This window comes from Larus michahellis, chromosome 1, assembly GCF_964199755.1.
Source record: "Larus michahellis chromosome 1, bLarMic1.1, whole genome shotgun sequence".
Lineage (NCBI taxonomy): Eukaryota > Metazoa > Chordata > Aves > Charadriiformes > Laridae > Larus > Larus michahellis.
The window spans coordinates 39485468-39501586 of NC_133896.1; the positions used below are offsets into that span (position 1 = coordinate 39485468).

The 16119-nt window shown below is 47.3% G+C and overlaps 1 protein-coding gene across 1 annotated transcript; it reads left to right on the top strand.

The window, feature by feature from the left end:
* The first annotated feature begins 3935 nt into the window (after positions 1-3935).
* On the top strand, positions 3936-15691 carry LOC141738024 (cathepsin E-A-like). Its single transcript, XM_074573084.1, has 9 exons — positions 3936-4206; positions 4381-4558; positions 7373-7490; positions 8580-8698; positions 9132-9331; positions 9986-10108; positions 11407-11551; positions 14189-14287; positions 14415-15691. The coding sequence occupies exons 1-9, from the start codon at positions 4151-4153 to the stop codon at positions 14592-14594; spliced, it is 1218 nt and encodes a 405-aa protein (XP_074429185.1). The 5' UTR covers positions 3936-4150; the 3' UTR covers positions 14595-15691.
* Positions 15692-16119: the final 428 nt, after the last annotated feature.

The following is a 16119-nucleotide window of genomic DNA, read 5'->3' on the forward strand; positions in this document are numbered from 1 at the left end:
AATTTCGGAGCGTAACTTGCCACCCAGTACTTATCTTAAACCTTTAACACAAATACTTGGCAAACCGCTATCTTGAGCTGTTCTACTCTTTATGTTCCTAATTTAATGGTGTTTGCTATAGCCTCTGGCACTCTTGACTGTGTAGGGCCTTTTTCATTACATTATGTTTTGCTTCTTGTCCGAATCCCGTTTTAATACACTCACTATCGCAACCTGCCAGGGCTTTTCTCCGGCCGCCTTCCCACTCTGCTACGGCAGTTCACGTGCCCCTACCAAAACCTGGCAAGAAACTGCCATGGATTTAATTCCGTCAAGATTCTCACTTGTTATGAGATAAATATGATGTTAAAAATTATGACTCTCTGGATGTGACGGCGTAAACTGTTCCTCTCCTTTTTTCAGCAAGACCCACCGTTTTTCAGGTCAGGAGCACCTCTGATTTCTAGGAGGAGCCTTCCCATGTGGAGGCACCTCTGGATACTTCGGCTTCTTGAGCTGTTGCTGCTGTTTCTAAGTTTTCTTGGGGATTGTCCTACCTGTGCGTGTTGGCCATGGCTGTACCACCATCTTTGGGTGTGAAAACTGGCAGACTGTTTTAAGGTGAAACAGCCGTTCTGACGGCTGGTTCTCTGCTGTGGCATCTGCGGCTCATCGCTCTCGTTTTCCACGCTCGCCATAATTTAGGGAGGATACTTTCTTCAAACAATCTGCAGTCAGCTTCTGGGCATCGGGGGCTACACAACCAAAATCCGTGATTGCTGGGAGCCACGTATTCTTAGAAAAACAAAAGGCAGAGCAAACAGAAGATTGAGAAAAAGGCAATATCAAACAGTTAAGGTGGCCTCTGGATCTCCGGTCAAATCTGGTAATAGATTTGCTTTCAAACGTAAAGCAGCTCTTAGCTATCAACTGAGTACAGGCTATAGGACGTTTACTAGTCTTTTTCCCTGCAAGACGGGTGGCTGTGCCATGCAGCAGTGATGCTATGGAATGTATGGAGGCTTTCCTGGCGGAGGAGGACAACAGAGAGGGCATCTGGGGACCAGTGTTGCAGCAGGATGGAGAACAGTGAGTGCTGCGACCATAAAATTGGATTTTGGATGGCGAAGCTGGGCAGCGTATCAAGCCTGGAGAACAAAGATACGCGGCAGTCATCTGTGGCCATGCTGTGGAAGAGGGCGCTGAAAATGCTCTCCCTCGTGCCAGCAGGCGGGAGGTGCCGGGCGCAGGTAGCATCCCAGCATCAGGAGCCGCTTCGCACGGAACGAGCATCTCAGTGCAGCCGCTTCTTCTCCACTGCTTTAACACTACGTGCCCTGGCGGAGGATTGCTGTGGGGAGCGTGTTGTTCCAGGATTTCGCAGGGCATCCTTTTCCAAGCAGTTACCCTGGAATGAGATCCGACTTTTAAGAAAATATTCCCATGGCCCTCAGCAGGTTTTTGTCTTTGTTTCCATTTCTAAGCGTCTGTGGCACCTTCTAAAAGCAAGGCTCCCCACCCCAGTAAGGTGCTGTAGGCTACAGGTGTGGAAAACCAAATGCATTCGGCAGAAATAATAATGAATTTACATCCATGGCAAAGAGATGTGTCCCTTAGACAAATCTCTTCAGGTATCCTGTTGATCAGAACAACATAAAAGCCTAGGTAAGAGTATATTAATAATATAATTTAGGCATATTATTCTTCATAATCCATATGGAGAGAAGTGACTTTGCAATATGCCTTATGTCTTATAGATACATATAAATATATACTTTTTGTACTTGAATTATTTCTGCCTAATGAAACTTCTGACCTGCAGACAACTATTACTTAGGAATCCTCTGCATTGTAGTTTAATCATTATTCCAGCTTATCAAAAAAAGTCACGATGACCTTTTGTTGCTGCATTTTGTACCTTTGTTGGCTAAATGAAAGTCTGCCTGGAACACGCTGTGAGATCACAGCATTTGGGAAAAAATAACCTTGGTGTGGTGGGATAATGAAAGGCTACATTTGCAGTAAAATGAACAATCTCGATCCTTCTGAGACTTGGCGACTCAGTGGAAGCTCTAAGGCAAAAGCAGGCCCCTCAGTAGACCCCGGGGCGGTGTTTTGAAAGCCACTTCACGTCTTCAAAGTTATCCTGATGCCCTCCAAACATGAGCATTCGTGACTTCCCAGAAGCATTTGTGGCATTTGAGGAAAAGTTCAAGCGATAAAGGCGCTCGGCACAGACATCGTCTTGCTCTTGTCAAAGCGACACTGCCCGACCGGAGGGCAGGACATCTGCTCTGCTGCGCGTCAGGTGGCACCTGTAGGCTCCTTGAGAAATGCCTTTGCTTTCTCAGCGTTCACAAATGACTCCAGCTATTGCTCGCCGCTCTCCTTTCCGGCACCCAGCTCCCAGGATGGCTGTGGGACAGAAAGCATGGGTGCTGGCTGAGGACACGTGTGAAAAGCCTCTGAGTCCAAAAGAAACCGGCGACGCTGCTGCTCAGGGCTAGACAATTAAGAAAAAAAATCACAATAAAATGGAAATCAATATAGAAGCTGCGTGTTAATATTCCTGCATTGTTTGAGATTTATTTTTTTTTTTTTTAAGTAAAACATTAGAATAGAGATACTGGTGCTCTTTCAGCTCCAAAGCTCTGCACGCAGCGGTGTGAGGGCACCAGGCTCAGCCTTTGCTGAGAGCAGGCTGGGTAGCCCTCACAATTTTGGAGGTAAATTTGAAAAAGCAAACCGTGTATTTAAAAACCCATGAGACTAATGAAGAGAGCTCTAAAATCGTTGATTTTGAGCCTCTTATGCCGCTCCTCATTCAGCCCTACAGAGCAAGGAAGGAGACTTAAACAAATAGTTTTTAAGAATGTGTTTAGTGTGTGCTCATAATTATTTGCTTTACATTTATTCAAAGCCTGCAGGAGGTGTTCAGACTCCTCCTTCTCTCACAAATACTCTGTGTTTGGTTCTTTTTTTTTTTTTTTTTTTTGTCTGGAGCATTGTCGCTAGAGCTCCTGCCTCCTCCACGTTCTTGACATTCGTTCTTTGCTACACACTGTCACACATCTGCGGCCTCTTGGAGGGGTTACCCAGTTCCAGTTCACCTTCATGTGGTGAGCCGTCTATTTTAAATAAGCGGTGTATTGCAGGGGAATAATCATTATTGCTCTTTTCCCAGCATCCTAGCGTAGTCTTTTGAGCAAAAAATGGCTGATTATTCAAATTTAGCCTTAATGTATGCTAGGCTACAGTATGTAATTGCTCGCCGCACTTTCTCGTGCGGAGGAAAGATTCAAAAAGACTCGTAAGTGAATTGCAGGCTCAGTGCTGAGCTTCCTCCCCGGCAGCTAATGGCTTTGGGGTTGTTTCTGTCAGATCAGAGTCTCTTTTTTGACACATTATTTTTCTGCCAGCTTGACTCGAACCCAAGTGTCAGACAGGGCTGGGAACCGCTAACCTCAGGAAACTCGCAGGGAAATAAATCCAAGCGAACGCTTCCAAATGTCTTGCTGAAATGTGTACATCCCCCCCCGCCCCGGCTATTACTGTGTGTCGCGGGCTGTCATCTTTTTGACTTTTAAGACTCATTTTTTTGGGGGTGGCAGTCACATTTATGTTTGGACTGGAGCTCTCCCACAAACAGGGAATTAATCTTCAGCTGTTAGGGGAGGACTTGTCACAACCCGGTCAAATGTCCGTCTGCTCCGTCCTGCTCCAACGACTCCACGTAAAAGGGGAATAGTTACATATTACATCTTCTTTCTCTGCGTCGGACACTTCTGGGCCACTTGTCACCAAAGCGGGCTTGAAAAGCAGGTTACTCGGAGGGAGCCAGGCAGGTCCTTGGTCCACCTCCTCTTCCCCGAGCTAATGGGAGCCAAGATCACCCTGTTTATTATATTTATGTAAAAGACATTAAGGATTGTTAATAAAATGTCTGTTTGGTCTAGATTGTGCCCTGGTTATCTGTGGCTCAGGAGCTCCACCGGACACCGCTGTTTGCACAATCCAGCGGCTACTCTGAGAGCAAATTAATGGGTTTTCTGCCAAAGCAGTGACCTCCTGTGGTTGATTGACCTGGCGAACAGCCCTCTGCTGACAACGGGGTATAAAAAAGGGACTTCTGAGCAAATGAGTGTCATTAGACTCGGAACCGCTTGGAGCCATGAGGGTGATACTGCTGGCTGTGGTTTACATCCCGTTCACCGTGGCCATGGAACGGTAAGAAAACATGTCCAGCATCGCTGGCGCGTGTCTCAGCTGGCTTCCTGGGATGACCCATGCTTGTTGCTACTCGGGGTCTCAAAAATAAACAAATTTTAAAAAAAACAGAGTACCTGAGAGATCTAGAAAGGAGAACCAGTTAATTTTTGTGTGTTTATTTTATTTGCATAGAATCCCCCTCGTTCGATTCAAATCTATCAAGAAACAGCTGAAGGAAAAGGGAGAATTAGAAGAATTTTGGAGGAATCATCACCCGGATGTTTTTGCCCGGAGGTACCTGCATTGCTTCCCTGCAGATATTGCTTTATCGATAGGAACGGCTTCAGAAAGGCTGTATGATTACATGAATGTAAGTACAGTTTTGGTACTGCAATCATAAGGACTCTTGAAGGTAGATTTTTTTCCCAGCACCTTTCAAATCTAGGCTCTCAATGAAATTACAGGGCTTGAGACGGCTTGTTACTCTATGCTATAAATATTAGATTATAAAAACTTAGTTTACCATTCTGCAAAATAAAGCATGTATAGATGCAGGTTAGCGTGGGACCTGGGTAGAAAGCTGATGTAGCTGTGTCAAGTTTTATATTTGTATAGATCTGTCTTGGACTTGGTTGGATCCTCAAACAAATGTGAAAGTTTTGGACCAATCTTAGTTCAGGACTGGGGTTTTAGTAGCAGAATCTGATTACTTCACTTCACTTAGCTATATTTTATTTATCATAAACTTGGATATTAGCGTGTTATAAGAAAATCCCCTAAATCTCATTTATTTGATCACGCGGAGTCACAAATCAGTGATAGCAAAGACCCACGCAGAGTTTTTATTTTTCTGTTTTTATCTCCTGAGATTAATATGTATTAAATATTTGAGACCAACCTGGGTCTCACACTAACCTGGCTGAATTTACCATCTAAACAAAAGGGAAAATACGAGTTTCATTGGATCTCAGACAGGCAAGTCAACAGGTCAACCATTTTGTAAATTGTCTTTCCTGGATTTAGCATTCTGTTCATTTGGTTGGCCTCTGTTTTCTATTTTATTTGGTTCTTCTGTTATGCTTATCTAAAGGAAAGTGAAGTTGCAGAAATGTTGTGGAGGCTGCATCTGAACAGGGAAGGGAAGGGAAGGGAAGGGAAGGGAAGGGAAGGGAAGGGAAGGGAAAGGCAAATTAATTCATCAAGAACTTCCTGACACTTGAGGATCATAAAGAAATACACCAAGAGGAGCTAGAGACGTGTTTGAAGAAGAACAAAGGAGGCTAAAACATTTCAGCCTGCTCTAAAGCTTATCAAAGAGGGATAAATATCAAAATAACAAACTAAAATCCACATAGGCAGCATATCCAGCCAGCATCAGGAGTCATTTTGTGGAGGTTTAAGTGTGGTGTGTTTGTGGGGGTTTTTGGGTTCGCTATTTTTTTTTTGGACCAACATGTCTCAGAGCTGTCTCACTTTACAGGTTAACGAATAAAGGTTTGGTTAATACAGGAAGGAATAAAATCCTGCTGTAGAGCTGGATATTCTCTTAAACGGCACACATGCTTGCATTTTCATGATTATCTCATTCAGGCCATAAACTCCGGGATCAGAAACTATATTCAGTGTATTAATTAACAAGTATGCACTTGAAGATACATATTCCAATATTTGTATTGCTACAAAAGGCTTGGCGCTGGGTATTGCTTTTCTATCTGCGTTTGAATTCCAGAAATGCCTCTTCCTAAAAATAGGTCTCTTAACGCTGAAGTGCTCTTCCAGGGCCAGATAGGGGCACTTAGACACTTGCATTCGGGATGTGGATAAGCTCTTCACTCCAGCATTCACGTGTTCACAGATTATCTCTACCCGCAACGGGTATCCAAGGACGGTCAGTGGTTTCTTTATCCACTGGATGAACTTTGTTCAGTACATCAGATACCATCTCTGCAACAGAATTCATTTTTTGACTTGCTAATAGCTGCTAATTACAAAGGAAAGAGCCCAGCCACCTGTGACAGCAGTTGTGCCGCTCGTTCGAGCCCTCTGATGCTGGCGGAGGTGGGTCGTGCTGTCTTGGCATCACTGATTTCTTACTGACACCAGCAGGGAGCTGCCCAAAAGCCTGTAGGATTGTGCGAGAGCTTCATCTTGGGGCTGACCTTGCCACCACTAAAACTGGTGCAAGAGGGCTCCTTGACTTCATGGGGAATGTGACAGCCTCGCTTAAAAGACTTTAAAAATGCCACTTTGCTATGTGTGGAGCTGGAGTGAAGTCTGCTGCCCGCAGCCACTCGTGGAGCCAGACTCACCTCTCTCTGGTGTGCATTTACATTTAGATGAAATTGCACTGAACCCCCTGAGAAATGACTGCGTCACAACAACCCCATGCAGCGTTACAAGCTTGGGGAAGAGTGGCTGGAGAGCTGCCTGTGAGAAAAGGACCTGGGGGTGTCGGTCGACTGCTGGCTGAATACCAGCCAGCAGTGTGCCCGGGTGTCCAAGAAGCCCAACAGCATCCTGGCCTGTATCAGGAACAGTGTGGCCAGCACGACTAGGGAAGTGATCATCCCCCTGGTGAGGCCCCACCTCAAATACTGTGTTCAGTTTTGGGCCCCTCACCACAAGACAGACATTGAGGTGCTGGAGCAGGTCCAGAGAAGGACAATGAAGCTGGTGAGGGGTCTAGAGCACAAGCCTTATGAGGAGAGGCTGAGGGAGCTGGGGTTGTTTAGCCTGGAGAAAAGGAGGCTGAGGGGAGACCTTATCGCTCTCTAAAACTATCTGAAAGGAGGGTGTAGCAAGGTGGGGGTCGGTCTCTTCTCCCAAGTAACAGGCGATAGGACAAGAGGAAATGGCCTCCAGTTGCGCCAGGGGAGGTTCAGATTGGGTATTAGGAAAAACTTCTACACTGAAAGGGTTATCAAACATTAGAAGAGGCTGCTCAGGGAAGTGGTTGAGTCACCATCCCTGAAGGTATTTGAAAGATGGGAGGCGTAGTGCTTAGCGATATGGTTTAGTGATGGTTTTTGTCAGTGTTAGGTTGATGGTTGGACTAGATGATCTGAAAGGTTGCTTCCAACCCAGGCAATTCTATGACTCTATGCGATGCCCCCAGGTCTGCCTTTTCCTCAGGAGCAGCCCACCAGGAGGCAGGCCGGGGCTGACCGGGTTGTTCCTCCCCCAGGCACAGTACTACGGAGTTGTGAGCGTCGGCACGCCGCCCCAGAGGTTCACCGTCGTGTTTGACACCGGCTCCTCCAATTTTTGGGTCCCTTCTGCTTATTGCATCAGTGAAGCGTGCAGTAAGAAACGTTACCCTGCCTTACCCTCCTCGTGTCTCGGGTACCTCGGCCATTTCTCCTTTCCCAAGGCTCACCTGCAGCAGGGGTTTGGGAGGGGAGGATTTGGAGAAGACCTGAGGGCCGGTCTCCCCTCCCTGGCTTGCTCCTCCATCTCTGCCCCTCTTTGCCACCCCACAGCCAGGGCAGGCACTGCCAGCAGCTGCCAAGCATCCCTCTGCACCACCAGGTGCCTGAGGTGAAAGACATGAAAATACCCTGGGAGAGCTACAAATAGCGTTGGAAATGCCCATTTTTGTCTGGATTTTCCACTTGCCTTTAAAGCCCCAAATAACCTCTGAGGTGTTCTGGGCTGCATCAAAAGAACTGCGGCCAGCAGATCCAGAGAGGTGATTCTCCCCCTCTGCTCTCATGAGACCCCACCTGGAGTACTGTATCCAACTCTGGAACCCTCAGCACAAGAAGGACATGGACCTGTTGGAGCAGGTCCAGAGCAGGGCCATGAAGATGATCTGAGGGCTGGAGCACCTCTGCTATGAGGACAGGCTGAGAGAGTTGGAGTTGGAGTTGTTCAGCCTGGAGAAGAGAAGGCTCCGGGGAGACCTTATAGCGACCTTCCAGTACCTGAAGGGGGCCTACAGGAAAGCGTGAGGGGCTGTTTGCAAGGGCATGCAGCAACAGGACGAGGGGCAATGGTTTTAAACTAGAGCAGGGCAGGTTTAGATTAGACATTAGGAAGAAGTTCTTTACAATGAGGGTGGTGAGACACTGGAACAGGTTGCCCAGAGAGATGGTGGAGGCCCCATCGCTGGAGACATTCAAGGCCAGGCTTGATGGGGCTCTGAGCAACCTGATCTAGTTGAAGATGTCCCTGCTTACTGACGCACGGTTGGACTAGATGACCTTTAAAGGTCCCTTCCAACCCAACACATTCTATGATTCTATGAAAACAGAAATAAACTCCAACAACAGCTTCATCACAAGACAAGCAAAAATCTGGCTCTCCTGCAACTCAGCTGGTTCTGCATCAGGGAACGGGCATGTTGCCGGGACCTCTCCTCAGTCCACAAGTGTCACATTTGTTTTGTGCAGGGGTGCACCAGAAATTTAAGTCCTTCCTGTCGGATTCATATGAGCACGGAGGGGAAGCCTTCTCCTTGCAGTATGGCACGGGACAGCTTCTGGGCGTCGCTGGCAAAGACACACTGCAGGTGAGCCTCCACCTAAACCGGGTGTCAGCCTCCAGGTCAACCAGGTTTCCAGAGCAGTTCAGATACTGGCCTTGCCCTGGAAAACCTTCCCTGGTTCAGGCAAGCGCAGGGCGAGGTCTCACCAAGGCAGGTGCTGAGAGGTGGGGGTGCTGCCCTGGCTTTGGGCTGCCCAGACAAAACCCCTAAGCTTTTATTTTGCATTTCTGCTTCTCTCCTTGGGTCCCGTCCTGGGTTTATGAAGAAACATCCACAGAATTAAGGTATTTAAAAGGAATCGGTGCAGCCGACCCGCCAAATGGGCACCTGTTTTATTGATGCAAGTCACACAAGGATATTCAGGCTTTACAAACTGAATGAATCTATAGCTAGGGATCTGAAACGTGGCTAATTTCTTGTAATTGATGGTGTTTTTACTTTCGCTTGTACCAAACAGATAAGTAACATCTCCATCAGGGGACAGGACTTTGGTGAGTCGGTGTTTGAGCCAGGAACAACCTTTGCCCTTGCCCACTTCGATGGCGTGCTGGGCTTGGGCTACCCCTCCTTAGCAGTGGGCAATGCTCTGCCCGTGTTTGACAGCATCATGAACCAGCAGCTGGTAGAGGAGCCGGTCTTCTCTTTCTATCTGAAAAGGTCAGTCTTTAAAGTGGCACTGACAAAAAAGAAGCAAATCTATTTTCATTGTTGAGACAACTGTGGCTCTGTATAAATCTTCAATTCTTGAAAGTAATTTTCCACATTCCTTTTTTTTTTTTTTCCCCCAATTTGACACTGAAAAATATGGAGTGAAAAGGAGAATGTGCGGGGAAGGACCATGAATTTTTGGGCAGAGAGTTATTCTTGTTGGAGCTGGTCATAAACAAAAGAAAAGCTCCCAGCTCAGGCTCACTGTGTCTGAGTTGCCAGAGGTTTCCTTCTGGCCAGTGGAGATGAACAGAAATGCCATGCTACAACCAGGTAGCCACATTTTAGCAAATAGATGTTGTAACCTCATCTGGACCCAGCTGTAACTCCACCAATTTATCTAGCGTTTATTCTGAGGTGAGAGCAGCAGCTGGCTCAACCTGCTCCTGATGCCTCTCTCAGCCCTCAGCAGCCTACAGCAAGTCTTCTCAGAGGTTGTTTGGAGGCTCCGAGTTGGGCACATGCAGTTAGAAATAATTGCTTTCAGCCATCCACATCTGAATTTAGAAAGGGCTGTGGCTTGCCTTTTGCTTTTTAAGTGTCATCTCATCGGCACATGCTGGCACACTCCCATGTCGGTGTTAACCTGTCTTCTGCTTTCAGAGGAGATGACACTGAGAACGGTGGTGAGTTGATCCTGGGGGGGATAGACCATTCCCGCTACAAAGGTTCAATCCACTGGGTCCCAGTCACCGAGAAAAGCTACTGGCAAATACATCTGAACAAGTATGTATGAAATACCCGGTGAAAGTCACCTCATGCAAAACACCTCAACACACAGAGGCAAAAAACCCTAGCAATACAGATGTAGGAGGACTTGGCTGCAGTGTTTTACCTTTGTGTCTCTCAAAGAGGGGTTTGCCAGGATGAGACTGGAGATTATTAACTCTCTAAATCTGCTGTGCCATGTGCAACTGGTTTTTGGGAGAGTGTTTTAATATGATACACCAGTGGTCAAGTTGACTGTTGGTGGATTATTCAGTTGAGAGGTTAATGCAACCAGGAACTGAATTCAGTTCCAGGTCCTGCTCTTATCTTTCCTGTTAACCTTAGTCAAAGCAGCCAGTGTCCCTTCGCTCCTCCTCCTGCTGCGTAAATCAATGAGGACACATATCTGTGGGTGAGGACAAATTCATCAGCAGGCAGCAAATGGTTAAGGCTGTAGGAGTCCTGAGAAAGAAAAGCAGGTCCACAGACAATATATCTTCTTCATGCAATTTGCCAGCAACATGCCCTTGTGGCCAAGAAGGCCAATGGCATCCTGGGCTGCATCCAGAAGAGTGTGGCCAGCAGGTTGAGGGAGGTCATCCTCCCCCTCTACTCTGCCTTGGTGAGGCCACACCTGGAGTAATGTGTCCAGTTCTGGGCTCCCCGGTTCAAGAGGGACAGGGAACTGCTGGAGAGGGTGCAGCAGAGAGCTACCAAGATGATTAGGGGACTCGAACACCTCTCTTATGAGGAAAGCCTGAGGGATTTGGGTCTCTTCAGTCTGGAAAAAAAGACAACTGAGGGGGGACCTTATCAACACTTATAAATACTTAAAGGGTGGGTGTCAGGAGGATGGGGCCAGGCTCTTTTCAGTGGTGCCCGGGGACAGGACAAGAGGTAACAGGCACAAACTTGAGCATAGGAAGTTCCACCTAAACATGAGGAGGAACTTCTTTACTTTGAGGGTGGCAGAGCACTGGCACAGGCTGCCCGGAGAGGTGGTGGAGTCTCTGTCTCTGGAGACATTGAAAACCCGCCTGGACACATTCCTGTGCCACCTGCTCTGGGTGACCCTGCTGTGGCAGGGGGTTGGACTAGGTGATCTCCAGAGGTCCCTTCCAACCCCTACCATTCTGTGATTCTGTGAATTTCCTTTTATTACTTTCTTGTCTTCTAAAGACATTCTTGTCTTTTTAAGACTGGCAAAGCTTGGCAGCTAGTTTTAAGTTCAGTCTGTACTCTGGTATTTTAGCTAGCAATAATATGCTGCTTCAGTCACAGCATTTGCTTAAAGATGCTTTGTTTTTCACTTGCAGTATAAAGATCCAGGGCCGGGCGGCATTTTGCTCCCACGGCTGCGAAGCCATCGTTGACTCAGGCACTTCTCTTATCACCGGCCCCTCTTCACAAATCAGGCGATTACAGGAGTATATTGGGGCAAGTCCATCGCATACTGGAGAGGTAAAAACTATACAGCCAGAAAAGAGCCAGAGAGGAAGAGAAACTGTTTTTTGGTGCAAAGAACTTACAGGGTGGGAAAATAACCAAAATAATTGCTTAGAAAGGTCTCAGTGAAAGCCTTGTTTCCAGGAAAGCACTGAACTCAGACCCAAGCTGGTTTTGACCCATCTATGTTGCCCTCCTCCCAGATGTTCACCTCCTCTCCCATGCTCATCAGCACTGGTGTGTAAGGAAATAACGGGGCATCTGTTTGAGGAATCAATCTGTACTCTACATCAGAGATAATTTTTTTTGGAAAATCAGAGGATTTTCAATGTCCCCAGCTATAGCTGTTGGCTCCCGCGAGCTAGGAGGGGTTCGGCGCTGATGTCCAGCCCTATCAGTGTCAAATGGAAAGGGAAAGGTATCATAATTACAGCCCAACAACGTCTCCACTGACAGGACCTCTCACTGTCAGCTTGCAGCAGAACAGGCGGTGTCGTGCCGTGGCTCCCAGGGAGGATGCACAGCTGTGATGCTCACAATGCTGGCTCCTAGCAGATGAGCCACAGGGTGCAGGACAGACCTCACTGTCTCTTATTCTCCCTCCTGAACCTTATTCCTCTGTCTCCTCACTGGTTTTCCTCTCTTCCCTGCTGCTCTCTCCCGCGCCCCCCTTGTTGACGCTCCCCACCGCTCCTCCCCATCCCTGCCTGCCCTCTGAGGAGCACCTTCACCTCCTGAGGAGCACCAAGGGTCAAAACAGCCCTGATGTACTGCTTCATGGCCTCTCAGGCCCCACACCTGTGGTCCCCAGCCCCTGTGCCTCTCTGTGTGAGACAGGGTTTCTCAAGGTACTTCAGGCTTTCTCATTGCCTTGCCTGTGGGACAGGCTGGGACATCTCTCTGTTGTCCTTTGCATGTCTCCTCTGGCAATTTTCAGATGGCATGATGGAACCCTTGTAACTTCTAAAGCATTGAGTTAACGAGCCTGAGATGACTAAACCCACCCGCCTTCGGGGAGAGGGCAGCTTGTTTTTACTGTGCCTTATTGCTGGCCCTTGGCTGACTCCCACTGGTAATTGCCACGTTGCCACAGCTCCAGTGCCCCAAGTGAAGCTGCCATGTACAGTTGCTGTTAACTTCACAGTTGTCTTGATCCTGACCCTAAGCTGCACTTGGAAGAAAATGAAGAGTGTTACAATTGCCTGGTGCACTGGGCAATGATCAGAGACAAGGTGGACTTTTAATCTGCCTCCTTTCATAAGGGGAGGACCTGGAGTTGCATCCGTGTAACTCATGAGGTTTCTGGTTCTCTCTCAATTAAACACTAACTTCTGTTCTTATTCACATTTTCAGATAAACGCCAAACAATATGCTTTAATAGCAAGTTGGTTTTATAATGGTACATACTAATGGATATAGATAAAATATGAATTTCCAATGCACTTATATTAGTGTAATATAAACAAGAAACAGGTCATTGCAGTGTAAGTTTATATAGTCCAGTGCTGACGTAAAAGCACTCAGACAGCATCTCACATTCTGCAAAAAAGCATCCTGAAAATAAGACTTTCTATGACTGTTTTTGTAGCAACCACAGACAGGCAGAGTACATTGGCTTAAATTTATCCCAGTATAAATGGATGCATCCATCAGTGATTTTACCAGAACTTTTATCTCTTTCCAGCAAGGATTAATTTGTTCTGGGCGTACTAGCTATGTAAATGAATTATGTCTTGCTTCTTTCATCCTACAAACCATTACACTGGCTTTTTTACCCTTGTCTTCCATGTCCCATGGTTTATTTTCTTCTAATGGTATGACACCTGATAAGTATACACAAGATTTAGGGCCATGTTTTCATAAAGCAGATTTAACAACAACAACAAAAAATGTAGATTCTTCCTTATAGGAAGCTTCTAAAACAATGACTTTAAACACTACAGTTTACAGCAAAGATCCCTCTGGGCCTCAGAGCACTCTGCAGTGCCATTTAACACGTCGGTTGTTTCATGAAATAACTAGAAAGGCCAGGAAACAATCTTCTGTGTTACTGTAAGTGAGTGTGTAATTTGTGGGAATTAATGACCATGCCAGAGTTTAGTCCTTCTTCTGCTCTTTAAATCGCACTCCAGGGCAGACTATAAGCATAAAGTGTTGTATTCCTCACTGGCTATTTTTTTTACCAAAAACGATGATGTTACGGGAGGGAGCGGGGTGAGCTGCAGCCGTAGGGTGCTCCCTGTGTGGGCTGGAGGCAGCTCCCTCCAGCCAGTCCCAGCCGGAGCATCGGAAGACTTTTGCTCAGCAGACCTTGCTAACGAGGGTTCACTGGGGCTCACACACTCAGTTTTGCTTCCGAGTTGTACAGGGGGGGATGTCAGAGCCCCGCTTCACCTCATTCCTTTTGGGGCTCACAAGGATTTTCATCAGCCCTGTGTCCCTAGGGCCTTTGGTGCTGTGGTCTGGGCTGCTAGGCTGGTTTGACCCAGGGCAGGAGCTGGGAAGCCGGAGGGCAGCGTTGGGCCATAAGTCAGCCTGATGCTATTTCTCTGTAGTAAATTCACTCTTGCTTGCTGTAAAAGCCTTGAATTCAAAGGGCAATACTTAAAAACAGGCAAACTGATCCCGTCTCAATCAGCGCCTCGCATACAGTTTCTTGTAGACTGCAGAAGACTGTCCAGCTTGCCCCACATCAGCTTCACGATCGGACACCATGAGTACAAGCTGACAGCAGAGCAATACGTCGTAAAGGTGCGTGTATGTGGCTTCCCCACTCCCCATTCCCTTCTCCCCATTCCGCGTTCCCCATTCCCTGCTCTGTGCTCCCCGAGCCGGGGCAGGAGCAGGCTGCTGCAAGGACACACGCTTTCCCTTCCAGGAGTCTATTGAAGACCAAACCTTCTGCATGAGCGGCTTTCAGTCTCTCGACATCACCACTCGCTCTGGCCCGCTCTGGATTTTAGGAGATGTCTTTATGTCTGCATTTTACTGCATTTTTGACCGTGGGAATGACAGAGTGGGATTTGCGAAAGCCGTTCATAGGAAGGATTACTACTGAGTCGTAATAACATTTATTCTGCCTTAACGCGAATGTTAATGTAATGATCTTCATCTTCACGTGTGAAGAAGGGCTTTAACTGAAACTCTGGACCTAAATGCAGTTGTGTGTCACCTCCTCTCCCCAGGGTTTAAGGGCTTTGGAGTGATCCTTGGCCCAGATAATATAGCTTGGTTCAATCTCTGTATATTTACAACTGAGAAACAATTTTTCCTCAATAACTGATGGACACCACAGCTCTCAGGATGAAGCCAAAAAAGCTCAGCACTCAGATTTGCAAAAGAGCAGGAAGGATAAAAATGCTGACCAGTGCCAGGCTGACAAGATAGCAGTTATGAGCCAGGGAGACTAATCCCAGTCTGATCTGGTCTGGGTATCCTTTTTTCTTCTTGTCTGCTTATTTCCACATCATTTCCTACTGCTTTCCTTTTCCTCAGTATTTTCTATGGCTAAGGCTTTGTCCAACCTCATTTCCTTAGTGCCATTTAAATTCTCTTTATATGGGCTTACTCTAACCAGTTTATATAAAGAGGAATTTGACTGATGCCTGTGTGACTGCTAATTTCCACTACTGTTCCTTGCACACAATGTCCTGCTCCTTACACTGTCTCTCAAACCTGCTTTTTCCCTTGGGTTCATTCTCACTTGACACTTTTCTATTCCTCTTTTGGGTCTCAGCATTTAACGTCTGTGTCTTAGGTCAAGTGCTGCTTTTAGCGTCTGTCACCTCTGTCCCTTGGCAGCGTGGGCAGCTGGGAGCTGCATCTATTCACATTCCAAAACCCAGACCGTGACTCTTGCAAAGGGAGCGGCAAAGGGATAGCACAGCCTCTCTCCACCTCAGATGAGTTACGAGACCCACACACCAGATCTAAACATCTACTGCCCCTTGCTCGGCCACTTCTTGTCGGCCGCGGCAGCAGCTTCAGCGCTGGCAGAGGTGTGAAACTACTCCAGGTAGCTGCGCTGTTGTGGCAAAAGAAGATTCACCTAAAATTATACCCATTGGGGTATTTGTTTGGATTGCTAAAGCTGACACTGCCCCCGTACACATGAATAAAACTTAACCAAGGCAAATCTGCTTTGGTCTTAGCGCTGTTTCAGTTTCATTTTATCTTTTCTTACAGTGGTTCCAGTTGTGGAGAGGAGGGGGAGGAGAGGGTGCAAAGCCAATTGAAAATCCAGGTTGCTCCATGGCCTGGAGGGGACAGATGGAACATGTTGGGGTGTTGGGGCTGCTCATTTCCCCCTAAAGCCAAACAATGTCTGCAGCCCCGGGCACCTCCCAGGCAGGGCAGGGCTGTGGGGAGCTGGAGACTGGCCCATCATCACTGGGGCAGGGGCTGGTGGCCCTGGGGAATGGGCTGGTGGCCCTGGGGGACTTGCTGCTGCCACCTGTCTGGATGTGCTCAGCAAAGACCAAATGCAACATCCATTACTGGCCTGGGCAGAGTTACAATCACAGCCCCTTAGATTTTAAGGCTTCCATTGTAAGACTCCGTAAGTATTACTAACGTGAGACGGT